Below are 27360 nucleotides of genomic sequence, written 5' to 3'. Positions count from 1 at the left end.
AAATGAAGATGGCAGAGAACCAGGTGTACAGATCCCAGTGTCACAGCAGGTTCCCCTCCAAGGAAGGGGTGAGTGCCAAATATCTTGTGTTGACCATGGCTTGGGATCTTCTGTATTTATGGTTTATTATACCTGCAAGACACTTGTGGCAATGAAAAACTTCCTGCAGCTATCCTTAATATCTCCACCTGGCATCTGGGGGTTAAGATTAATCTATTTCAAAAAGTTACAGAATAACCAAGCATGCAAAATATTAAATAAATGTGTCATTTATGCCAGTGAGTTACAAAGCAGACTGTGATGGGTATCTGGCTGAGCTTTCAAGGACTGTGGTATTTCAGAGGGATAACCTCCCCTACTCAGTTTCCATCCATACAAAGTTCTCACAGGTTTTCAGATGACAAGCTCTTAATTGCAGGAGCTTTAGTTTTCACACCTAAATTTCAGTTTACCGAGCCACCCTTTGCAGCATCAGCTTTTAATCTGCAAAGGGGTCATCAGCTCCATTAAGTCACCTGTAAATTAGATGGTGTCAGCTGCCAGGACACCCCTATTTACTCTGCTGCCCAAACAAAACACGTGGGGCCTGTTTAGCACAGCCCTCCCACGGCTGCTCCCAAGTCCCCCCGGCCGGCTGCCAGCACAGCAGCTCGGCAGTGACAGCGCTTCCCAGCGTGGGCCAGGTTGCAAGAAACATCCTTCAGACAGCAGCAACTGCAGCAGGAAAAGGCTCCCACCTTCCTCCAGCTCTGTGTTTGCAGCGAGGGAGGTGAGACACATCCAGACCTGCCTCACCAAAAGCCGAGCGTGGGCACCCTGCCCGAGAGCTGCTCTGTGGGCTGGCTGCTGCAGCCTGCGCTGGCACTGCTCTGCTGTCACATCCTGATCCACATCCTGCTGTCACCTCCTGATTCACTGCTCCAAAGCCCAACCAGATCCTGCTCTGCACCCTAAAGCAAATGCAGAAGTACTGAATTACAGAATGGGTTGGAAGGGTCCTTAAGATGATCCAGTTCCACCCCCTGCCATGGGCCGGGACAATTCCCACTATCCCAGGTTGCTCCAAGCCCCCTCCAACCTGGCCCTGGAGACACTCCCAGAGACTGGGCAGCCACAGCTTCTCTGGGCACCCTGTGCCAGGGCATCACCACCCTCACAGGCAGGATGTTTTTCCTAATATCCAATCCAACTCTGCCCTCTGTCAGTGCGAAGCCATTTCCCTTTTTCCCAGCCCCACATTTATTCTTACTGTGTATTCCCAGATCCTGCCCCCAGACTCCCTGCTTCTTCCTTCTCCTTCAACAATCTATTGAAAAAACTAAATTGTGATTACTGTCATCCCTCTTGCAGCTGATCTGTTTCACTGAACGCAATCACCAAGCACAAGTTTGGAGCGCTGCTGGTTCAGCTCACCAGGTAATGCCTTGCCAAGTGCAGTTTCTACCCTCGCTCCTGCCAGCAGCAGCCCATCCTTTTTACAGATTTGGGGAGAGCACGGCACCAGCTCCACAGCAGGAAGCAGAACAACTTCACAGTGGAGTTATACAAGGGCCGGGAATCTTCCATATTCACTGGATTCCTAACGAAGTGATAAGAATCCACCACCTCCGACAGGCACACAAAGAAGCTGCACACTTCAAAGTTTAACATCAAACAAGAATTACTAACCACCAGGATTTTCTGTGAATAACTACGCTGGCTTCACTGAAATAAAATCCTTGCGACGATCCGTGTTTTTTCCAGGTTTTGCTATGATCAACATTAGTTCCAGGCAGACTATTTCAACAAAATACAGATGAGCCCTCTGTCCCAGGATCTCTGAACATCTTCCCCCCTGCACACAACCCAGGCACCCCCCAAAGCCTCGGCCTTACCTCCTTCTGCTGCCTCTCCAGCTCTTTCATCCGGATCTCCCGCGCCTCCGCCCGCGCCGCTCGCTTCGCCGCGAGTCTCGCTTCAGCCTGGGAACGGGAACACAGGCATGGGATGAGATGAAAGCTGGGCAACCCAGCGGGGAGCACACTCCAGAAGCAGGGCAGGGAATGGGGAGGCTTGGCAAGGCTGTAAACACATCTGTAGGAGTTAATTCCCTGGTGCAGGTAATGGCCCTGCCTTCCCTAACTTGTTATCTTAACAGTCAGGTAAAACACCCCCGTGCAGGCACTACCCTCCCTGAGCACTTGTGTTTAAAAGAGCTCTTTAATTATTATTTGTGGGGCTGGAGAGGAAGCAGGGAGATTTATTTAAGAAAGGCAGGTTTTGTTCTTTTTGTTTTGGGTTGTTTGGTGTTTGGTTTTTTTTTCCTCCTCTGCAGTGTGGATAGTTTTTTATTGATGAATTAATTTGACCAACACCAAACACATTAAGTGCCATTTTTCCTAACCACTGACACTGTGCACACATATGTGGGCACAGGATTTGGGTAAACACTGGAGTTCAGTCTGCACAGCTAAGGCTGAAATTATGGAGAGAAAATGCACTAGCTTTATTATAAATCTCCAAAATTCCATATTCCAGTCCAAACTTCGCTGGAGTGGAATTCAGCCAACAACAGACCTCTCGATAGATCTACAGTGCTTCATCACTTCAACCCAGTTGGAAGTGATGGAACCTGCTACAGAATAACATTTTTAATATTCTGCATCAAATCCCAGGCAAAGCCAGTAGGTCTGACAGAGGAAAAAGTAAAATTAGCTCGGGGTTGGTACAGTACAGCAGTGAGCAGCTCGTCAGGCAGAATTCAGAACAGCCCAGCAGGGAGCCAAAGGCACAGCTCACAGCCAGCCACCCTGGTGTTACACCCAACTCCTCTGCTTCTGAAACCTTTTACTGTAAGTACAGCATCCAAATTGACAGGAAAACTGCCATAATGTCAAGGTCAAGCCCACAGAGAAATCAAAACACTGGTATTTTCAGTAGCGCTTCTAAACAGAAGGAAAACCACCAAAAAAAAGAGAAAGGTGTAATTTCCCTGCTGTAAGTGCATTCACCACTTAAGCCCAGGGGGAATGGTCACAGTCTTCAAAAACACAAACAAAACATGGAAAAAATGCCCCCAAAAAAGGAGTAGGATGATTGAAACTTGCAGTTAACAGAAAAGGGATGATAAAAATCAAACATGAGCTGATGTATGGGAGGCCCAGGAGCCTGTGATGATGTAGATCTTAAAACCTCAGACTGGAGAAGACTAAGAGGGGATCTCATCAATCCATACAAATATCCCAAAGGCAGGTACCAAGAGGGTGGTGCCAGACTCCTCTTAGTGGTGCCCAGTAGCAGGACATGGAGCAATGGCCATGAACTAAACCACAGTAAGTTCCACCTCAGCAAGAGACAGAACTTCTGTTCATTGAGGGTGGCAGAGCACTGGAACAGCTGCCCAGGGAGGCTGTGGAGTCGCCCTCTCTTTGGGAGGCATCCCAAACCCAACTGGACACGTTTCAGTGTCACCTGCTCTAGGTGACCCAGGGGACTGGACTGGGACTCCAGAGGTCTCGTCCAACCCCAAACGTTCTGTGATTCTGCGAAGTCTGAAAAATTACTTGTAACAAGAAAACAAGCCTTCTCAGAGAAATAAAAAAACCTCAAAGGCTATGGCACAAAGAGCAAAGGGTTTTGCACAGAGCTGCTCTCCCTGGAGTTCTTTGCCTGAATTTCGAGGTAAGTGGCTCTGCCATAGACAGAAACTCGTAGGAGGAGCAGACCCTCCACACGTGCACCCCAAACCATCCCCTCTCACAACCTGTTACTTACAGAGCCAGGTGACAGCAGGCCCAGGTGCAGGCATGAATCCCCAAACGTGTTTTCAACCACCTCAAGCAGTCAGTCCAAGAAAAGAAAGCCCCAGCGCTGCTGGGCAAAGCCTGGGTGGAATCCCTGGCAGGCAGTGCCACGATCCACCTGCAGCGTTTGGAACTGCTCATGACACCCACTATCCAAACATGCCCTGAAATGTGTGCTAAAGGCACTGAATCACAGCTCTGGAAACAAGCCTGATATCGACTTGATGCGATCCCTTATTTAAAAATAAACACTGGCAAATATCACCTGATAGAGGTGAGGAATAACACCAGCACAAACTGGTTTTTCCCTATGGAAAACAAAGGGTCCTGAAGTATCCATAAGCAAAACACACCTAACAGTACAGGCTGTGTGTCCCCAACTTCCCTCCTGACAAAAAATAAAAGGCAGAAATAAGATTATTTGGATGTTAACATGATCGTAGCTGTCATCCTCATGAATTTCAATAACCAGCTGAGCTTTCACATCAGAACTAGGTGCCTATATGTAAAATTCAGATGTAATTCAAATTATACATATTTCCCCTTGTTTTCCTTGTATGATAAGGGCCAAAGGATTTACACACTTGCTAGCTATGTTGCAGAATTATATATTCTCCCAGAAGCCAGCACAATATAATATGAAATGAAGCTACTTGAAAAATAGGAAACAAAAATTTAAAATTTAGCCGTTTTTTCTCAGGTCTTCCTGAGAATGAAGCTTGCCAGTTTCTAAATTACAGACACCAACTGCAGGAAGTTAAATAATTTTACTTTGTGCAAAACCACAAGTTTTGTGTGTCATTTCTTAGGATGTAATTCTGGTTTTAGTGCAAATCCATGGAGCATCTCCATTCTATTCCATCTTTGCAGCCCTCCAGCTGCCCACTTAAAGCCAACCTGCAAACCTTGGAAGAATAAAAATCCATTTTCACTTGGCAGCTTTGACTAACAATGGCTTACATCTCAGAACAAGCATATTGTTTATTTATGACCTTTTTCTTTCCATGACCACGTCAGCCTTAAGTATCTTTGAATACAAACAACAGAAACAGTATCCCGGGTTCTTGAACTTTAAGCTAAAAACCTGTGGTTAGCATATACTGGTACCTCTGTAAGAAGTCACCAAGTGTTATTCCATCCTGAATACTCATATTTTAAAGGAACTCATTTTCATCACAATTAAACAAATAATTACAGAATTGTTCAGGCTGGAAGGGACCTCATGAGGCCTCCAGTTCACCCTCCTGCTCAAAGCAGGGTCAGCATCACATTGCTTAGGACTTGGCCCAGATGATTTTTGAAAACCTCTGAGCTGGGTGGCTCCACAGCCTCTCCAGGCTCCTGTTTCACTGCCTGAGTGTCCTCATGGAATAAAGGAGTAAGTCCCCACCAAATCATGTCAGAACCTGGTCTTGGCTCCTTAGTGACCCCAGCTTCTCTGTCAGAAGGCTGCTGTACCTTAAGGGCTGCATCAAGCACTAAGGGATATTTTCAAGCACGTTCTCTAGGATGTCTGGGTGCCATTTAGATGATTACACAGTTATTTTTACCATGGTTCCTGACCAAACACCAGCTCATTTGTGCCAGACAAAGGGGGGTTTATAAGAAACAGGCCATCATTCCCTAAAGGATTGTCAAGCCCACAGCAAAATGAGAGAATGGGGAACAGGAAATGTGCAAGGAGAAAAAAAAAAGGCTTCAGTATGTGAAGCTACCCACAAGTCTTTGGAGGGTGCTCTCCAGCTCAACAGAAATACATCTTGCTATAGTCAGGCCAGCCATCAAATGGTCAATCTGTGGCCTTCATCACCCCATTTCTAGCATGCTTTGGTGCTTGGCATTTAACTCAGAATGATTTTTTTTTAATACTCTGTAGGTGGCATTGTTGACGAACCTGGCATCACCAGTGAGCTCAGAGGAAGTAAATCCATCAGGGCAGGGATCAGCCCACACCTCACTGGGTATGATGTACCAAAGGCAAACCAAAGTCTGGTAGCAACCCCAACACCCAACAAATCCTGCAGTGAGTGTGGGAGCCAAACAGGGCCTGTTGCACAGAGGTTTTCCTGTGCCAAAGCCCAGCTCAGGTACAGTCCCCCAGCACAGGGCAGGGACACCCAGAACAGCCCCACTGCCACCCCCACCTGCTCAAGCTGTGAACCTTTAGGACATGTAAGAATAAAAACACAGGCCAGAGTCTCAGACAAACACAGAGGAGCATCAGACTTATTGTGGGCCTCTTCCTCAGAAGCACGGGTGTGACTGAACTCATCGGAGTTTGTCAAACCACAGGCTCTGACACTCTTGGACTCTGCTCTGTGCTATAAATACCTGGATTTCTTGCACAGCCTTGCAAGCAGCGACGCTAACTCTACATTTCTCTCTCTGTGCTGACTAAACCAAAACAGGCTTTGCCTAGCTGACTTTGGTCTTCGTCCAGCCCAAGCACTTGGCAGGGCCCAAAGTCGAGTCACCTCTAAGGGCACTAGCAGAGACAGACACTGCAGCCTGCAAGAGACACTGCTGAACATTAGAAAACCACCCCAAAAATTCACACATTTCTAAAATGCAGCTTACTAAAAGCTGTTCTTTTGGCTGCCTAAGGCATAAATAACTATTCAAGGGATTAAAGATTAAAAAAAAAGAAATTAGAAGAATTAAGACTGAAGGAAGTGATCATAAAATCATCTAAAATTTACTAGTGACTCAGCAAGTAATACAGACCTCAATCAAAAGTGACAGATCACTGTCAAAAACAGAAGAATAAAATATGAAGCCTAATTGCACTCATTACAAAGCTTTTGCAACTTCCCTTTTATGAAATATTGCTCATCTGACAAGAAGAACTGGCAGCTTCAGCCCTACTGAGCATGTCATACCAAAAAAATCTAAACCTCGTAAGAGGCTTCTGTAAAGCCTCATGGGCAAAATGAGAGGAGATGGCAACCAGACTGCTGAGATGAACGTGGAACTGGGCACCAGCTGAAAAATCATCACCTTAATTTATGGGACTCGCTCAAATACTACAAATACGCACACTGAATTCTTGGTTTTTTATTGCAGTTGCTCAGAATGATTTACAGTCACCAAGCCCTGAAAAAAATGCACTGTAGAACTGCAAAATGCTCATTGCTTTTGCTGGCCTACTTGGTCGGCACTTGACACTCCTGCTTAGGGGTCACTCAGCCTGAAAATAAAAACCCAGCCCTGTGCAGCAGCAAATCTTTACCCTGGCTTAAGGAGTTCAGAATATTTAGATGTGAAGAGGGAAAAACTAAGCAGGTTGTAACTGGAGCACAACTACCTTTGAGAAAAAAAACAAGCTAGGTATTGGGTATCAGCTGGAAAAGGTGAGAAGCATCTTCTGCCACCTACAGCAGCGGGGAGAAGCAGGAGCACAGGACGTGCAGCTGCTGTGGGGTGACCCCTGCACAGCCCCTTTTTAAACATCACTGGTGGAGGGGATGAGGCCTGTCTGTGCCCGTGGCCAGGGGATAAAGCACAATGGTGACGGAAGCCGCGGCTTCCTGGTCCCGCGCGCCACGCCGGGGAAGCGGCGCTGTCATCATCACAGCGATGAGAGAATTATTTAGGTGAGTTGCTAAGGTAGAGGCCAGCGACACACACACACACATCCTGAAGGTGTGCACTTCTCAGAGCCTTGCCCTACTGAAATGGCCAGGGCTTCATTGTTCGCCTGGAAGCCCCAAGACACAGCCAACAAAGACAGGAAGTTATGCTGCTTTTCTGAGCGGTGAAAAATGACTATGTTGACTTGCCACATAGCTACATGTGTAAGTTTTCCAGCTATACAAAGCACCCCTCAATTCCAGCCTGCTCAAAATTACCTGCTTCTAAGGCTAGTAATCAAAGTCAGTGGCGTTATTTTTTGTGGAGGATTGAAGTGTTAGCTTGCCAGCACCAAACCATACCCGGAAAAGCTCTCTGATGCCACTGCCAGAGAAACCTAAAAACACAAGTCTGCCTGACTAAATTACACCTGCTCCCTGTAAGCAACCACTGCTGTGCATTGCTGCAATAACTATTCTCAGGCTGATTTAAACCTCTTGCCAACATGCTTAAGACACAGTCAACCAGTCATTTTTGGGACCATGACGGATGCTGTCCCATTCCAGTATTCTGTATCCTCTTCCTCAAATATTAGAGGACTGTTCATTCTGTTTAGCCAAGTCACACTTCATCAGTCAAAAATCTGATAAGGTTTCTTGCACTCCTACCTAATTGAAAGTCTGTTTGGACATGCACCACCTGATTTGCAATATTCCTGTAACGCAGCTGACCAGCATAGCTACCGGGTAGAACCAGTGCTAACCCATGGCAATGTTTTTCCCATCTCCATTTGAGCAACAAGTGACCTAATCTGGGAGCTCCAGGAGCTCACCTGTGAGTGGTGACTACTTAGCATCGAAACAAGAGCTACTGTAATGACTTCTATGCTTAAGAGGTCAAACCAGCACATTTATCTGACATTTTTCTGCATATGAGTTATAAATACAAACAGCACTTTGCACCACTTACTCATATGGCAATGAGCCTGTGAATCACATAGGGCTCGGTCAGTCCACATCCTGCTTTACTCGTCACCTTTCTCTTCATGCAAATTACTATTCAGAGGCAGCAGGCTGATGAACCTTTGCCTACACGTAAACACAGGGATTCCCTCCTAATAGCCCCAGCGGCACTGGCCCGACAGCCCACCCTGGGCTGGTCTGACAGCGACAGCGCCGAGCCCGAGTGCCAGCTCGAGTCCAGGGATGCCTGACCCGCCCGCGGCCACCTGACGGTCCCACGGGGCTGCGGCGATCACTGAACAGGCTCCGCTGGCTCCCGGCGAGCAGCTCGCTTTGGTCAGTGACTGTGCAAAGCGAGCCCAGCACAGCCCCCGGGCTGGGCTCACCCAGGAGAGCCCCCCGCAGCCCCCCGGGCCTTACCTGCTGCTGGGCAGCCGGGCTGAGGCAGTCGGCAGCCGCGTCCATGGCTCCCGCTGTCTGCGGCGGCGGGGCCCGCCCGGACGCGCCCGGCGCGGCCCGGGGGCGGAGCGGGGAGCGGGCGGGGAGCGGGAGCCGCGCTCGGGGCAGCGCGGAGGGAGCGCCGGGGGACGGAGCACACCTGCCCCGAAACCCTCCGGCATCCTCACGGAAAGCGCCTCCTCGCCTCCTTTGTGTGCCCGAGGAAGGTGAACAGCCCCGGAATATCCCGACAGCTCGGCGCACGCCCTCCGGGCTGTACATCCACCATATAACACCCAGGGCAGATGCTTATAAATATATATTCCTATTCACGCCGAGTGGCCTTTGCATGGAAACAAACCGCTCCAATGCTGATAATTGCTGTAATTATATCTGTGCTGCGGATTGCGCTGTGTTGAGCCGAGCTTCAAACGAGCCATCCACGCTGGATGGACTGGTTGGTGTTGGTTTTATTCATTCAGAATTGGCATTACACGCTATGGAATAATGAAGCAAAGAAAAAAAAAAAAGAACACCAAACCGTGTAATTGAAGTCTAACAGTACTGCAGAAGAGCAATTGGGAATAGTGGCTGACCAAAAAATAAGGACACCCTGCGTTTCAAAAGGTCTCTGGTGATGAGCTGGATGAACCGAAGGCACAGAAGGATTAGAGGGCACAAGGGGGTTTAAGTGGCACTAAGCAGAACGATACCCCAGGAACAACTGAAGGAGGCACGGTCAGAGCAGGTATCCCGGCTCCACAGAAATCAGTGCCATCTGTTGCTTTCACCCAAAGCATCTCTGGATTCCCCTTGACTTCATCCCAAGCTCTCACACCCATCCCTCCCCTCACAAAGGCCGGGGAGGAGCCGCGAAGGCCGGGAGGGCTCCGGAGCTTGAAGAGCTCATTTTACCCTCTGCCATGCCGCAGCAGCAGCAGTAGAGCACTCGGAGAGTCATCTCTTCCTGGCACGGGATTTTCCAGGCAAGCCAGACAGGTTGCTCCTTAGCAACCCAGCCTGCGCCCTCCTTCCCGGTCAGCGAGCCCAGCGAAGCCTCCACCCAGCGAGTGAGCTCAGTTTTTCCATGAGCTGCCTGCCCAGGACAAGGAATCTGGTTGCTCGGGCTGGCAGAGCACACGCTGCCATGCTGCTGACAGTATCTCAGCTCGTTTGGAGGCGCTGGCACTGTTTTACATTTGGGGGCAATGCTTCAGCAGGATTCACTGGCAGTCCCTGGACCCAAGCCACGTCCCACTGTCCCTGGGAAGGCCAGTCATGCTTCCTTTAAATAAGAGGGATTAGGGATGTCTAACTTGCACCCTGCCCCTGGAAGAAACCCTGCTTAAGTCAGGTGAAGCTGCACAATTGGACAGATAATAAAATAGAGTGGGTTTATGTAAATCATAGAACTACAGAATGGTTTGGGGGTTGGAAGAGACCTTAAAGCCCATCTCATTCCACCCCTTGCCACTATCCCAGGTTGCTCCAAGCCCTGTCCAGCCTGGCCAGGGATCCAGGGGCAGCCACAGCTTCTCTGGGCATCCTGTGCCACCCTCAGCACCCTCCCAGGGAAGAGTACCTTCCCAATATCTTATCTAACCCTGCCCTCTGGCAGTGGGAAGACATTCCCCTGTGTCCTGTCACTCCCATACACCTTGTCAAAAGTCTCTGTCATTCCTATAACAATTCCTTTAAGTACTGGAAGGCTGCAGTAAGATCTCCAAAGCCACATTTTTCATTCAACTCCAAAGCCACCAGTTGAGCCTACAAGTTCTTTTTAACTTCTTCACCAGGTAAACAACCCAACTTTGCTTTAAAAAATAAACTTGAACTGTCTCAAATCCACTCCATCATGTGCATAAAGAAACTAATAAATACTGTATGTTCCTGTGAAGCTTCTATAATTTGAATCTTCATTTAACAGACTTCATCCTCCAGCAGGTCTGTCTTTTGTGAACAGCCCCAAGTCCAAGAGGTGTTATGCCCTAATTCCCAGAGGCTGCTCAGCACTCATTTTTGGAGCAGGTAACAGCATGATTTGGGGCTTCCAGCAATGTTTGGTGCTCAGCTCTGAAGAAGGCACTTCTGGACTATGGCAGTTCACCCCAAGGCAGCCAGGACCAGGCACTGGAGTTAATTCTTCAGGAAAAATACATATTGCCTTATATGCAGATGTTTTAACAGAGAAGGGGAGGGATGTTAACTGTGTAAATCTGAAGCATCAGAACAATTCAGCGTGACAAATATCTTCATCTTAGCTCGAAACAGACAATTTGTTCTGGTTCTTGGTTAACAAGAGTTAACCTCCCCTTGCATTCACTGGCAAATATCTACAGGTTTTGCACTGTCACTTGGAAGATACACTGAAAATAATAAGTATTTCCTACTCCAGGCATGAATTACCCCCTCACACACACACACCTTTTCCTATTTACTCTCCAAGCCAAGATGTTTGGTTTTATTCAGTTTACTTGAGGAAGCACTCCATGCATACCCCCGGGGTAAATTCAAACAAACAACTGTGCTACAGACTTGCTGGGTCAGAACTGAAGGATCAAGAGGTCTTTTAAATGCTAGCAAACGCCCATTTTTCAGCAATACAGAGCTGACAGCTCTCTGAACACACACTTCAGCATTTTGTAATTGATTTTATGTAAAAGGAGGCTCGAAATTCCAATCAGCTCATGGTAAATCCCCTCAAAACTGCAGTGCCTATCTCATCATAGCTCTCTGCTATTCAGAAAAACAGCAGCACCTTCTAAAATGGATATTTATTTATTTATTCAGCACACAATTCTCGTGTCCATTCATTTCCCATCTGAAATAGGATGCTGTGAAGGAATGACATTAATTCCAGGACATATCTGAGCAGCAAGGATGTCCCCAGTGGAAATATGCATTGCACATACTACAATGCTTAACTAAGCCTAAGAAAAACAGGTAAAGGGAGATTTAGAAGTGGGGAAAAAAATAGTCAGCTGACACTTCCAGAAACCTGGTGGGATAACTGTGAGTTGGGTATGTCTAAGCAGAAAATAGAAAGGAAGTTTACTGCACTTAGGACAGCAGCTCTGATTCCACTGACACACACTCCTTATCTCCCCACGGGGAACACACCTCTCCTTTGCAAACACGCACATACAAAATGCATGCCTGCACTCAGAACAATGTAATCCTCCTCAAATGCCGGCCCAAATCCAAAAAATCAGCTTTCCAGAACAGCAGCTTACCCATAACAACCAACAACCCAGGGGCTGCATGAAAAGCAAGAGGGAAAGATCACCCCGTCAGCCTCTAGGTATGTTAATATCACTGATAACTCAAATTCCAAGGAAGCCTGGGGCCCCAGCACAGTTCATACTCAATTGCTTTTTATTTAGTCTTTAAGGCATGTTACAGGTAGGTTAAGAGGCATGCAAGTAGGAATAAAGTAGCCAAAACCTTTAGAGACAGGTTTAAAAACTGAACAAACGTGAACCTCAAAGCACTCTGGCTCCAGCTTGGCCCACCTCAGCATTAATTCTTCACCAGTACAGCAGCCACTTCCCAACACTATCCATTACCCACATATAGAACTCAGATTATATCATTTATAGCTATAAAAACGAAATTCTGTTGTGCATTTGGTATCACTTTTGGTGGATTCGCCAGTGTTGGGTTATTGGTTGGACTTGCTCTTTCCCAACTGAAATGATTCTGTGAGTCTCAGAATTTCGATTATGTCCGTCAGTGTCTTATTCAGTCCTGGCTTTCCAAACAGTGGGAACAGAGAAAGAAAGTCTCATTTTGTGGAAAAAAGAGCTAGAAAGTACTTTAAATTAGAAGAAATATTTGTATACTCCAGTTTTGGGATTTTTTTTTTAATAAGGCTCATAGTGTTGTTCTTCAAATGTTGAAGAAATCCAATAGAAACCTCTGGAGTGACACCCACCCGAAGTCAGAGAGACAGGAAAAGTGACATCTGCTCCTCATCACTCACTCCATCATCCCTGCCCTCTGGGCCATCCTGGCACGCCTGGAGCCCAGCTGACCAAGGGAACAAAACCTCCCTGTAGCCCGTCACCAAGGCACTGACGCAGCCAAGCGCTCCTCAGGAAAACAATGTCCGGTTTTCAGCACCAAAATCCCCTGCCAGGATCAACAGATTATCTTCTAACAGAGGAGCAGGAGGAAGGAAACTGCTGGATCAGGCACAAGGCAGGCTGAGTCATGCTCCAGCAGGGAAGCTGGGAGGCTCTTGGGGAGCCCATGGCACATTTGTCATTCAGCTTCAAAACAGCGATGCCATCAGCATTTGGATATTGAATATGTGAAAGCCTGACTACTTCAGCTTCAGAAGTTTGAAATACGGGTGGATGAAAGCTTCAGAATTTGGAAATATGGGTGGATACATGATCTTCCTCTTTTAGAAGCTACAGATTCAAGAGTGGTTCCCATAATAAAAATTCCTGACTTAATCTTAAACTTTTCCAATCCTTTGCTTAATAATGAAAAAAAAAAAATCAAAGAAAAAATGTTTTGGTTTGGATAATCTCACAGAACCTGAGTATACAGATATCTGTGTGAAAACGCAAAAAATGATCCAGCAAGAGCCTTTTACTTAAAGAAAAGTGTTTTTCTGCTGGTATATCCACAGCACGAGGCTTTGCCACCTCCCGGGCTCTACTTCCAACCTAATGAGACTAAAGAGTTGGAATTAACCATTTCCACCATGACTGTAAATTCTGTGAATTGGAAATCCAACAGTAATTCCAAAAAGTACAACACAAAAGGGCAGAGGTTCATCCTATCCCCATCAGGGACATTAGGTGGGAAAACACCACAGCATTTGAAAGCTCTGGGAGTTAAGTCACCAAGCTCTCCCACTAAACATGCCAAAAAACACACCAATCAAATTCACAGTAAAAAACAAGTCCCAGAAGTCAGACTTACAGCTAAACATCATTAGGGCTTCAACTCAAATATTTGACTGTATTCACTAGAGAGAATGAACTAGGATAGCACTTTAAATGAACACGGATCACATCCTCTGCAAACACCAGAGAATCTCATTATCAAACCTTTTGGCAAAAATTCACTTTGAAGAGTATCCCATTTTCCCACACAAAGAGGACAATAAAATATATGTACAGTGGAAACCTGGCCAAAAGAGCTACTATGGTGTTCCCATGACTGCACCCTGAACCTATTTTCCTGGGTCAGGCTCATCCACACCCTGCAACCCTACAACACTGAAGTTTGGTGGGAGATTAAATGATGGATTTTTTTCATGGAAACTTATTCTTGCAAGAGTGATTTCCAATTTTGTTTGTAGGGTTTCTCAGGACGCCAGAGCTTTGGTTTGCTGTTTTCCTTAATTCCTAAGCAGCAGGAGTGGGAACAGGCAGACACTCTACTCTGACATGCTGAGGGTGCTGCTGTGAGTTATCTGTGTTTAAGGGCTCAGCATTCTTGGTCCTCTTGCTCAACTTTTTGAGCCAGAGACTGGGAAGGGGAGGAGGGAATGAGAGCCACAACTAATGAAGGAATTTGTACATGAGCGCTGTCCACTTTGGAGAAACATTTGCTGATGTGCTTGCCAGGAAACTCATCTTGGAGATAGAACTTAGGCATGTGAGCAGAGGCTGGAAAATCTTGTTGACACAGACCTTTTCCCCCCCACAAAGGAGGAGAATGTTTATTCTGCAGTGAACAGCCTGTACAGCTCAAAAATGCAAGAGACAATTAGGGACTTGCATCCTACCTCGTAAATTATTGGAATCCCAAGGAGCTGCTGCTAAAAATACAACAATAAACAATATTTAGCCTAAACAATAACTGAGCTCCACCAGGAGCTTGCACGGATCACCAAAGCAAATCCTGCCACAAGGAATTGATCTTAAAACACCTCTTAAAACTGAAGTATCTTGTTATCATTTCCATCTTGGCAGCGGTTTAGAGGCATTTATTATCTCAGTAAATGTTTTTGTTGGTGGGGTTTTGTTTTGGTTTTTTTTTCAAAAGCATTGTAGCTCCGTTCTCCAGCACCACTCTATATATAGAGTGCACCACTTCCACTGCTATTTAGCAATCAATCACTCGTCCTGTTTCCAGTCCAAAAAAGCAAAACAGGGATGAAAGAGCAACTCCAGGATAGGATGTTGGCTTGCAGCTCCCCAGTTAGTATCAACTGACCACATTTACGTCACTTCTTCAATTGGCATTTTCTCCCTAAATAGCTCTCTGGTCAGTAAGTGGTTGGTCCCACCAGGGAAGAATTTGGATACTCCTCTACAGCTGTTACCTCTGAGAAAAAATCCATGTGTTTTCCACACCCTGGATAATACTGCAGTCATGGATTTTACATCAAGACTGTTAACTCACAGAAATAGTTTTGGGGGAGTCCAGTTGACTTTGGAAACAGCTGGATCACTCATGCAAATAAATTAATCAATCAGAAATGATACGTAGAAGCAGGAAAAAACCAAAACCCATGGGCAGCGTTAGCAAATATGGGCTGGAATTTCACAAGGAAAGCATAAAAATCTTCCCAGTGTTGTCTCCTGCAATAGTTATTTGCATGAAGCTGCAGCCAGTTTTACCCAGCTTCTTTATAAAAAGAGAGAAGTTTCTCTTTTGCAGTGACCACTTGTAGTTCTCTCTCTATGGCACCAGCAGCGTGCTGCAGCAACTGCTGTCCTCATTTAAAATTTAAATAAAACTGAACTTCAGAACACCCAAGTAGAAGGGCTGTATTGCAGAATGCCACTTAAATACTGTATTTCTGTTTGACTGCAGAACTGCCTCTGCAATTAAAGTCACTCAGAGTTCACAAATAAAAGAGTTGAGTTGTATTTCAGACTTTTGGTGTTTGACTTCTCTTTGGAAGCCAAGCTCCAACCAGAGTTTCCCACTGGGATCTCATCCTCGGGCACCACCACACAGCAGAAAGGCTCTTAACGAGGATGCACACATGCAAAATTAATTCAGCCACTGGTACACATTACTGAAGAGCAAACACATTTGTCTTGACCATAAAGTAAAGCACAACAAGCCCATTTGGAACTTGCAATAAAGTGCAATTTCTTATCTGGTTCATTTACAGCATAAACACAGGCTGGGGAGGGCTCTGTGGCTGGGTGGATGCCAACATCTTTTTGATGCATGGACATAAACAGAGGTTTTGTTCCTGACTGGTAAAAATATTTGAAGTATAAGTAAGAAGTGAAATTCAGGAGCTGCTACAAGCAATGTAAGCTGTGGGCATCCCCCTCTGGTCCCCTCTGAACTGCAAATTTCATCTGAATAAATGCTGGCAAATCCTGAACATGGGTCTGCACTTAGAGCACATTAAAATATAGATACAAACCCCAGCAACTGCTTCAAACAATGCTCATACTACTAGTCAATAGAAATCACAAAATTTGAAGTTAAGGTAACAGCTGCTGTTCCAGGGATAAGACCCAGTCTGTGACAGAAAATTATACAAAGTTTTAAGAAAAGGCATAAATAGAACATTAAATTCTGCTTTTTTTCCCCCTTCAATCAAGTGCACCTGCTTTCTGGTTTAATCTCAGCCAAAATCCCACCTTTGCCTGCAACACAGAAAGAAAAAAACACAATGAAAGGGAATGCATGATGTGTCAAACAACAGCAGTGGGTCTCCACAGAAGCACAGACTTTGCATGCAGGCACATTTAAGACTGATTTATTCTTTTAAAGCCAAGCAAAATGAAGATCAAAAGTTTCAGGTAATCCACTGAATACTCTCCAAAGCTGAGATTTAATGCCCACATTGCAGTTCCTGGACAGAAACAGTTCAACATGAGTTGTGTGATGGAAACTGCAGTGCTGAGACAAATCCTATCATTATTGTGAAATGGTGTAATATTAGAAATTACATCATGTGAGCTGCTCTTGTTTCAGCGTCACACTGGATGTGGCCCCTTCCCATTTTGCAAGAGGTCAGGACAATTTGTCTTTTAAGCTTCAGTGGGAAATTCCTGGAAGATTTTCATGCCAAAAACTGGTTAGTAAAGTTGCACAGGTCATTGCCATGAATTAGGAGCAATGAAGAAATCAACAGCACTTCAGTTTCTGATCCAAAGAATAGAGGTCCTACGTCCAGAGCTCATCTGTCTCTCTGGAGGAAAACAAAGTATAAACATAAGCAGTATTTTTACATCTTCAGGCACAACACGTTAGATGGGGAGGTTTTAGGCCAGCAGAACAATTGAGAAATTACAAGGGGGGGTGGGAAAAATCTTTCCCCCAGCTACAGCATTGGCATTTATTTGGGTTACAGGAGAGCACATGGGAGGTTTTTTGAGGGCGTTAATTTTCAGGAGGAAAATTTTAATTAATTTTAAATTAAATTAAATTAAATTAATTTTATTTTAAACTCACTTACAAAGGGCAGCAGCCAGAGGAGTGCAAGTCAGAAGCACTGACTTCAGGAGAGGAGGTGTAAGAGGCTTCAGTGCTGCCAGTACAGCAAGACTTGCCAAGGCTGCTACAGCTGTGGAACTGCCTCATCTCTGCTCTGACAGAAATGTAAACCCAGCACAACAGGAGGAGTTCTTGAAAAACAACTAAATTAAATTTAAGAAGTGAATTAAAGGCTTTTACAGATTTAGTCCTTGTGACATAAAAGAATGTTCTGATTTGTAGAGGTACACAGAGAAGCAAGTGTTAAGGTCATCGCCCCACCCAGTGTATCAGAGGAGAACCACTGATTAATTACTTCATCTAAACAGACCAAAAATGAACTCCAAGCTTGTTTGAACTGGCCTGAACCCCACAAGAGGGAGCAGCAATCAAACAAATCAAGTAAATCAAGCAAAGCACACATTTTAGTGTTCCTAAGGAGGCACTACTTCCACCACACAAAGCTGCACCCCTGAATTTTCAATATAAATCTTTAATGACATGGTTATCCAGTCATTGAGGATGTGGATGAAAATTATCATTAGAGGATAAGAGACCCCAGTAGAAGGGACAGTCCTCTGTATTCCTACTGAGGACCTGGTAATTCAGCCTTAAATTATTACCATTATCAGATACATTTCAACCACCTATGTGAAGAAGCAAACCAACAAAGCTGGCAGGGGAGTTTTCTGTTTAGAATTTTAGAAATTTTAAATTATTTTTATTTTAGCAATATATTGATTGTTAATTTGTTATTAAATAGTTATTAATAAGTTATAAATAATAATTAATTTATTGATATGTGGTTATTAATTTCTTGAATTTTAGAAATTTTTGGAATGCTTAGAATTTGTGTTAAGTCTCCAGCCTCCCAAATTCTCAAAAACAACCCACAAATCCTAGCTAGCTTTATTTTGTAAGCAACTCCTGTTCTGCATCCTCACTCTGTGCTCCACCTCCAATACTTTTGAAATACTCAAACAAAACCTACAGGGTTTTTTATTTAAATACCAACCAGCCTGTCAAAAGGTAACAGCTTCCACATTCAGCATCACTTCAACAGCAGGAAAAAACCCAAAAACAAACGCATGAAGAGGATTGAAAATGTTCACAATATTATCCCTGCAGGCTCCCACACCCTTGTGGCTAAGTGGAAGAACCAGCAGCAATGTGCTGTGCTGACAGATGGTTTTTAAGGAGGAGCACCTCAGAGCCCAAAGCAGAAGCTGAGGATTCAAGTAAATGCAGTTTTTAGGGGCAGAACCTGCTGCATTGTTGTGTCTCCTACCTCCCAGGCTCAGTATTTTGGGACTTACTAGTAATTTATTGCCTTTTCTTAGTTAAGAGTGGGAATTGCAAAGAGAGGCCATTTAACTGTAAATGACAACAGAGAAAGGAGACTGGTGGAAACTTTTTGACAGAGGAATGGATTGAGACAGAATTTCTTCTTTTTGTACCTCAGGGCAATGTAAAGCTAACAGAGCACAGCTGAGCTTGGTCACTGACACAGGAACCAGAGCTGAAACCCTTCATTAGTTCTCCTGGCAGCTCCTGGAGGGTGTGTTTGGTCCTCTTCTCATCCCTCTGGTATTTTTTGTTACTGCTCTCCTTTCCCAGGTTGCTCCCTCTGGGATTACCCACAGTGACCTCAACAGCTATTTCATTATATGCACATCCTACTGACTAACAAAGGGAGGAAAGAAGGAATCTGAATTGAAGCCATGCCTTTGATCATAAAAAAATGAGGATTTTACATTTATCTGTAAAATCCAACACAGTGCCAATATCACAGACACAAAAAAACCCCCAAACCACACGTGGCATTTTTGCATGTTCTGGGTTCCTTTGACAATAGACTTTGCACACATCAGTTATCCCAGTACAGATTTTAATAAAAGCTCTGACTGCTCCCCTGATTTTTTTAAGCTGTCTGTTATGGATGTGGAAATACTTGGAGCTACAGACATACAAAACAACAGGTTTTAGACACATGTCTGCCAGAGAACAGAAGATTTATTGTAAATGATTCCAGAATATTAATGTCAAACATTAATCATCACAACACAGTTTACTACTGAAGCTAAAGAGGGGGTTTAAGTTATATTAAAAAACCAACCCACAATACATAAGGAAGCCACACAAAGAATAACTTCCATTATCTTCTCAGCCCTAAAAACAATTTCATGGAGAGAGCATTTCTGAAAAGACTCGCAGCAAGTTCTCCCAAGCTTTAATGATGCTCACAGCCAGGTCACCCAGCAGTCAGACAGCACAAGAGTTTAAACCAGCTGAAATTTGGAGAGAAGACCTCAAAGCCTTCCATGTCAGTGACGCTTTAATAGGTAGCAAATCTCCACGCCTCAACAGCACCAATTAAGCAGGGAAGGAACAGAGCTCCTTGAAACCTGAGATGCTGCCTGAAAGGGGAAAAAAAAGTCTCCTTGAGGTCACTGAGAATTGCTGGTGACCTTTTGCAAAGGCAGAAAAATCCGTGGGTTTGTCCCCGGTGAACTCCACCTGCGCTTCCCCGGGAGTTCCAGGAGGATCCAGTGCCAGGGCACTTTACACAGTTGAGAAATTCTCCTGTGGTACACGCAGTGAGCTGAGCAAAATGTACCCTTGCCAAGCCAATTCCAAAAAAATCAGTCAGTGCACACTCAAGGGCAGGAGTGACAAACTTATTCAGCTGCTCACAGCAAACGCCAGGGAGGGAGGCAGCACTACCTGACCACCTTAAATGACTTTAAAAGAATTGTTGCTGATCAAAATATTACCTAAAAATTGCATGAATAAACTAAGATGGAGCTGCTGATGGCATGCAGCTACAAACTGATGTAACAAAACACTTTTCCATCTTTTTAGTCCAGCTTAAATCTTTAGTTAGGACTGCATTTTAAATACACTGCACCGAATCAGCACATCTTACTTAGGGAGTAAAATCTGCTAGGGAACCTAAGTGAGTAAATATAGCACACAGCTTGGATTTGCTCCATCCACAAGGAACTGAGAAAGCCTACTTTCACCTCCCAAAAGCATTTAACACTACTTTATATCCAGCCAATGCCGAGGAGGAGACTTGTGAGCTATTTATACACAGAGATAAAGGTGCCAAAAAAAAGTTTAAAAAAAAACCCCTTGAGGTCACCAAGCCTCATTCTATCTAGGAGATGCAATTTTCTGCTATCCAGCCACTTCTGCATACAGTTTCTACCAGAGATTAAAGTAAAAAGGAGAACTCTTTCTCAGAAAAACACATTTAGGTGAAGCCAGAAGCTCAAAGTGCTGAGGATTGGGCCAGCATGTGAATACATCCAGCTTACACCATGCATTAGCTACCAGCAGGTTGAAGGTTTCCTCTGAATAAAACACGTGGAGCTGCAGATTTCACACCATTACTCAATTAATGAAACTGTCACTTCAGTGGGCAGCAGGATCACAAAATCATCACTGCTCCATCCATACAGCGGGGGAAAGGCTGTGGAGTTCCACTGTTGTTAACCTGACAGGGCTTTTGAAACCCTGGCAATGCCAAGGTTATCTGGAAACCACCTTCAACATTCAGGGGACACTCCCCAGCTAAGTTAATGGCTCGACAAGAGCTGCAGTCAGCAAAGTCTGCTTTACTGAAAGCCTGTAGTACAGAGCCTGGAAAAGCCATTGGAGTGTAGGACTGCAGCTTATGCAAATCATGGTGCAGGCCTGGGAAAAGCAAGGCTAAATCCCTTCAAACGGGAGAAGCTCTGCCACAAATCCTGCTGTACACTAGGAATAAGCATGATAAGCAGCCCAGGTTTTTATAAAAATGCCTTTGTAACTGTTTTGCTGCAAAAACTGCTTGGAAATGCTCATGCTTAAAAGAGTACCTATCACATCACACTACACCTACTAAGATGCTACAGCTCATATCCCAGCACAAGGAAAAGTTATACACAAGAACAGGTGTATAATCTGTATCAAAGGCCCACTTAGCATCTAGAAATTAGGATGTGACAGAATATTACTAAGTGTTATTATTTTTTCAAAAAATTGCCACTACATTATTTTTCATCTGAACAGCAGGACAAAAACTGGTCCACAGAATATTTAAGGGACAAGTAGGCATAGAGTATCACCCCAAGGAAACCCCACATACAAAGATACACCTAACACAGCTGTTCAGCTATGCAAGAAAAACTTCATTTGCTTCTTTTTGAAGAACACAGGAACCTGCTGAGCTTATCTCGGGCAGCACAACAAACACTGGCTCTGCAGAATCCTGTCCAAGGCTGGCTTGGGAGGCGCCACTTCCAAGTTCAGAGGAGAGCCTGGCTGCCCAGTGCAAAGGATGCAGTGCACACATGCTGATGCTTTACGAGTTCGCCTCTCTGGTGGCCACTTTTGAACCACTTCTGATGATCTGATCTCCTCTGACTGACTCTCCCACTAAAAACGCAACCAGGACCATTAATATTAAGAGATTGATACAAATTTGCCCTTTGTTTGTTTTCACCAGATATCACCTTTGGAGATAAATTATCCACGTAAATGTAACAGGACACTGTTGCAGCTAGGTTGCAATATTACCTCTTCAAAAATAAGGATTTTTTTCATCTCTTATTTATAAAATGTCCTCTTAAATGTTGATGTTTCGGCAACATTCAGCTGAGATCACAACTTACCTGTCTAAATATTTGACTATATAAGGATTCTAGCTGTGATGGGCAATGCAAGTACATCACTGGTACCATGACAGGGTCACCAATATCTGTTTTGTCTCTCCAATACCATCACCCACATAAAATAAACCACTTAGTTGATCAGGATTCAACATGGAGTTTGCTCTGTATTAGATGTTTCACATGGTTTAGCTTTTGTTCTCAAAATGGCACATAATTAGCAAAGTAGGTGACAGGTTTAGCGTGCTACTCCTAGAATTCATTCCTCACTTTCATACAGATTCCCGTGGCTTAAATACACTCTGGAAAAGGAAAGCTTTATCACAGTCACTGTAAAGTCATATGCTCCCACCTCCTCACAGCAAAACATTGTTCAGCTTTCATTCCAGCCATCTTTTTTATGAGGAAATTTAAGTGTTTGTCGTATTTCCCTCTTTGTGCAGTTTTTTATTAGTCCTGTAAATTCCACAGAATTGTACTGCTGGGAGTATTGATCATTCTCCCTGGATCTGTTCGAGCTTTTAAATCTTGCTGTGATCTTACACCAGCTGCAATAACAACCATCCCTCACCACCACCAAGCCAAGGTGAAGGGTTTGTTTCCCCCCGATGATGTTCAGGATTGAGCCTCTGCCACCAACCCCTTAAAAACCTGTGCAGAGGGTGTCCACAGAGGCAGCTGCACAACCTGAACATCCCCTCTGGCATTTGCAGAAGGCATTCACACGTTTCTCCCGTGCTGAACCCGTCGCTCCTGCGCTATTCCCACTCTGCAGGCACGGCTTGATCCGATCCCCTTAGGGAATTACTGCCCGGAGCAGGCACGGCAGCTGCCACCCATCCCGTTTGTCCCCGGCCTCAGCCACACGGATCCAAGAGACAGGGGACAGATGGCAGTGGCACTGCTTCCTGCGGGAGCCACGGAGCTGCTGCTCCAAGGAATCACCCGGCTGAGGGATGCCAAGGGATGCTCCGAGACTTCCCCTTGTTCAGCCCAGCGGCACCGCTGAAACAACCCCCCCACCTCTCCTTGTCCAGCCACGGGCTGCCCCTGGAAAATCGCAGGAAATCACTGATTTCCCTGCTCATCCCCCTGCGGCGTCTCAGTGCAGGAAGAAAAAAAAATTAAAAAAAGGAAAAAGAGAACTGGCCATTTTTCATCACGTTCACGCTGTTAAGTCTCCCCATGACAACGCTGCTGATTTGCGCAACTGCTATTTCTGTCACTGACAAAAGAAATAAAGGATAGGGAACAAAGGGAAAATTGAGTAAGAAAGGGGGAAAAGCACCACCCTAGTGCTGGAAATATGATTCAAGCATTAAAAAAATGGGATCTGACCTATAAAGGCTACAAAACTGGCGACAACTGTGTTCTTTCACTTGTGTGAAAGACAGCTCTGGCGCAAGGAGAAGAAATGAGACCTGGAAGTCCTGTTTGTTATAAAATTTAAGGCTTGATCTAGCTGTGAGACTAACAAGGAGAAAACAAATTTAAGTGCTGACCTGTAGTTCTAAAATTAGTTTCATTAAATGCATTTACTACGAGCAAATGCCTTTCTGATGACAGGAAGGCCAGGAAAGGACTCTGGAAAGCTGCGTGTTCCTCACAGCACACATCACCCTCCAAAACCAGATTGCTGCCTGTCTGGTAGGTAGCAATGCTCTTTATAAATATAATTATTAGTGGGTTTTTAAGGGTTTTGCTATGCTGTCTTAACATGAACAGTACTTAAGACGCCACCTTTGCAGGCCCTCAGTGTCAAAAAGCAGCAGCCCTGTTCTGAATCCCACAGAGCTGCCCATAGCCCCTACAAAAAGAACAAATGTTCAAGTGTTCACACAGAGCCATAGTTCTGCTAAATATAAGTGGAATATTATATTCCTGATCTTAAAGAAGCATCAGAATTGACAGTATGTGACCATGGTTTTTTCTAGCACATAAGCTGTATAAAAATAGTCTTTTCTCCTCAAACCAAGACTTTAATGCCTCACAGTGACATTTAAACCCGTTGTGCTACAGGGGCGTTTCATCGTGAATTCAGCACAGTTCTTGTGCTTTTTTTATCTTTAAAATGTGTTCACTAAAGCACTCAAAGGCCACTCCATTAGATTCACATTGCACTTCCCCCAGGCATTCTCACTCCCAGCTTTCCAAGCACTGGTCCATCTACACATCACTGGGCTTTCCAGGAAACCACTTCCAAGAGAAACTGCAATACAAAAATTTATGACAAAATTCTTTTTTTCATTACTTTAACATGTACTTTAAAATTACTTTTTCTCTTCTTGCCACCACCATTACCAACTGCTTAGACTGGAAATTATGAGAATCAACTTTTTAAATATGAACATTTTTCCTCAGATATTCATAAACAGGTTTTCAATTTCACGGATGCAAACCTACAGGAGTCACTTCCTTCAAGCATTCAGAGAACACAAGATCAGGATCTGTGAAATGTTCACATCAGCCCTGATGTGACAAAGCCACAGTCTTACAAACTCCAAGGTCTCTGAGTTGACCCTGAACTGCATGACCATGATGTTAAAAAAATGCACACAACTACAGAGATGGAGTTTTTAAGTCACTGAGAACCAGATAGTGAAGAAATATTTTCACAGATCTGAGCCTCAGGCTTTTGATTTCAAATTCACTGGCAGCTGACAGCTTTCAAAGTGTTCGTGCTGCTCCAGAGGACTTAGGGATGAAGTGGTCTTAAGTAAAATGTTATAAGCTTTGTTAACGCACAGGTATAAAACACATAGAAAAATGCATTTAAAAATGGACAGTGTCTTGATTTTTCCAAATCTAAACTTAATCCAGCATCAACAACAGTTTATATAAAAAATCTGAAATGCCCATCAGCTACACCATTAGTAAAGCGGGGTCTATAATTGTTTTAGTTTTACAGTTTTTAAAATTTAATATTTCAGCAAATTCAACCAGACAGGAACCTTGGCACATGATACAGTGAATTTCTAACCCAGTTCTCCAGCAAAATCCTGGTTAATCCAGTCACAATCCCTTTATTCTCACCCCTTGTTTAGCATTAGTTTTTATTTTTGCCAACTGACAGTTGGTTCATGCACCTGAGCAGAGTGTTTATTACAAACAGAAAAAGGACAAGTTCATGAAAACAACCAACTACAGTCACCCCCACTGTGTGCACATCCACAGCCCTGGGAGCAATGGAAGCTCAGTCCTACAGAGCAGAATCTATACAGGCTAAATTCTTCATGAACACTTGATTTCACCTGAAAAAATGTTTTTATCCCCAACTTCAGGGCTGGAAGCGATGAAAGCCACACATGCTGTACAAAGCTGCCCGGAGACACAGCAATGAATTCTTGCTGCCACCAGGAGAACAAGAGCATCCATCTAAACTTCATTTCCTTTGAACAGCAATGAGACTCAGCCACACCAGACACAAACAGCTCAGCTGAACACGAGGGGTTTGTGGCTAAAATCTAGGAATGAACATCCCGTATTCATATGGGTAAAGTCACGTTTAACCTTTAACTGAAGAAATGCCTCAGGAACAGGACCAAGAAGCTACAGTATCCTGAATTTTGGCACCTTCTTAGCTATGCCAATCAGAAGAAGTCATAAAATACTCCCCCATTTCTTGCTTCCACAGGATTTGTGGGGACTGGGTGGTATTAACTTTTCATTAACAGGAAAAGCACTGAGAGTGCTCCCAAATCTGCCTGGGAGACTGAGATTACTGAGTGCAGAGATTACTGTTTGCAGTTTTGGGCACTGCAATATAAGGAGGAGAGAAAGTTATTAGAAAGTGTCCAAAGGAGGCACCAAGAAACCTCCACCAACAAACCCATCCCCAGATTAACAGCTGACTTTCTTTTCTGCATCTTTGCCATCCAAATTGTTATCACAGGCATCCAATTGCAATAGCAATTCCTTATCAATACAGAGCTGACAGCTGCAGGTGAGAGTTTACAGATCCCACCAGTGGCAGCCTAAGGCACTAACTCCTTTCCACAGTGTCATTTTAAGATTATTAAAACTGCTCAGGTGACTAATTCATGCTTTCAGGCAGTCACAGATTAAGTCAGGAATTCTCTGTGTCAATGCTGTGATCTAAGGAGAAGCAAGTGGAACACAAAGAGTGAAAAAACAACATAAATTACCTAATTTGGCACACTTTTGGTTGCAAGATGTTAGCTGCTGGAAATGGTTCAAGCTCTCAGACAAACATTTCCTCCGAAATACTGCTTAGGAACTGTCCTCAGTGCCAGCACTGCCTTGCTCATTTCCAGAAATCTGCCTAAAACCTGGATGTTTGTGTTCAGAGAATTGTTACTAATTTAAGAGGTCCCCGCCTAGTGCCTCAAACCGTCTAATTCTTTTAATTTCTAATGTGCTAGCAACAGGAGAGGTATTTTTCCATGTGCTCAGATATTTATACAGCCTTATTTTTGGTGTGGTGAGCTGTTTGAGGATTTATGTGCAACCTATGGCAGAGGAAAAGGAAAATATGCTGCACCCATATATATTCCCAGTAAGCTTTGGATGCCATCCTTCATATATTTAGATTCAGGCAGAAACAACTTCACCTGAGTAAGCTGAGGCTCAAAATTAAGTCTTATTAACAAATCTAAGTTATTTTTCTTATTTCTGTTTTGATTCTGCTTCTTTATTTCTGTTTTAAAATAAGTTCTTTGATTTCAGATGGAATTTGCCTTAAAATAATCCCATTCTGTATTTCCTTTGTCATATTTGTCTTGGCAAGAGGTTGAAGGACAGGACATGGAGTTTCTACACCAATATCTGAGTAAAACCAGAGATTCCAGAAAGAAAATTACTTTCCACAGCAGGAAAATCCCAAATGGTAAGCCACTATCATCATGACTTTTGCAGGGGAGGGGAGGAAAAATAAGAAAAAATTAAAACCAAATGACAACAAACCCCCAGGGAGTTAACTACAAAATAAATTGCGCAGATTATGAGCTCGCTTTCATATCCAGCTTTCATGTGCAACCCGATAGACTGGACAACTCATGGCATCCATAGTGCATCCATAGGGATCACGAGCTGCTCTCTGTGATGGACTGAGCTCTGTGCAGATGGAGTTCATTAAAATAAGCACTGTGACAAAAAGGAAACCATTCACACGAGAGCACAGGGCTGCAGCTGTCGACCAACTAACTCCAAATAACTCTCATAACTCCCTCATGTAACACAGCCCTTCCTTATTTGTGCCTCCCTGCCTGGGAATGACTCTGGGGAAGATTCTCTCACCCTTCCCATCCAATGGGAAAAAGGGTAAGGGGAGTAGATCAGGTTCAAGCTCAACTTACCTTTCAAAACTTTAAAAATCCAAGCAGAGGTTGGTGATATTAGTGTTGGCCAGTCTTAAATTATCCAATATAATTATTAATTTTGATGCACAAGGTGTAAAAACAATGCTATCTCCTCAAACTAGAAGTATCAACAAAACCCTTGCCAGACAGATGCTGCTTTCTCTGTGAGGTCTCATTTGTAAATACCAGCTCTGCTAAGGCCTATTAGTCCTCACCAACACAGACA

At 44.3% G+C, this 27360-nt stretch overlaps 1 protein-coding gene across 44 annotated transcripts in view; it reads right to left on the bottom strand.

Annotated features, from left to right (window-relative positions):
* LRRFIP1 (LRR binding FLII interacting protein 1) overlaps nt 1–27360 on the bottom strand; it is a 99675-nt gene that overhangs the window by 54913 nt on the left and 17402 nt on the right. For 39 of the 44 annotated variants that reach the window (XR_010080726.1, XM_063400081.1, XM_063400082.1 and 36 more), the window contains exons 1-2: nt 8735–9049; nt 1875–1961 (exon numbers count right to left, since the gene is read on the bottom strand). Coding sequence is in view for 43 of the 44 variants with exons in the window: in XM_063400081.1 (XP_063256151.1) it covers nt 1875–1961; nt 8735–9034 (387 nt within the window). In the remaining variant the exon portion in view is untranslated. Of the gene's footprint in view, nt 1–1874; nt 1962–8734; nt 9050–27360 lie in introns of those variants that run through there. The other 5 variants (XM_063400083.1, XM_063400058.1, XM_063400064.1 and 2 more) reach the window with 1 other exon arrangement.

The sequence above is a fragment of the Prinia subflava genome, chromosome 6 (assembly GCF_021018805.1).
Source record: "Prinia subflava isolate CZ2003 ecotype Zambia chromosome 6, Cam_Psub_1.2, whole genome shotgun sequence".
NCBI classification, from domain to species: domain Eukaryota; kingdom Metazoa; phylum Chordata; class Aves; order Passeriformes; family Cisticolidae; genus Prinia; species Prinia subflava.
Note: the sequence above shows the minus strand (reverse complement) of the source record. Positions and strands in the feature narration are given on the sequence as shown.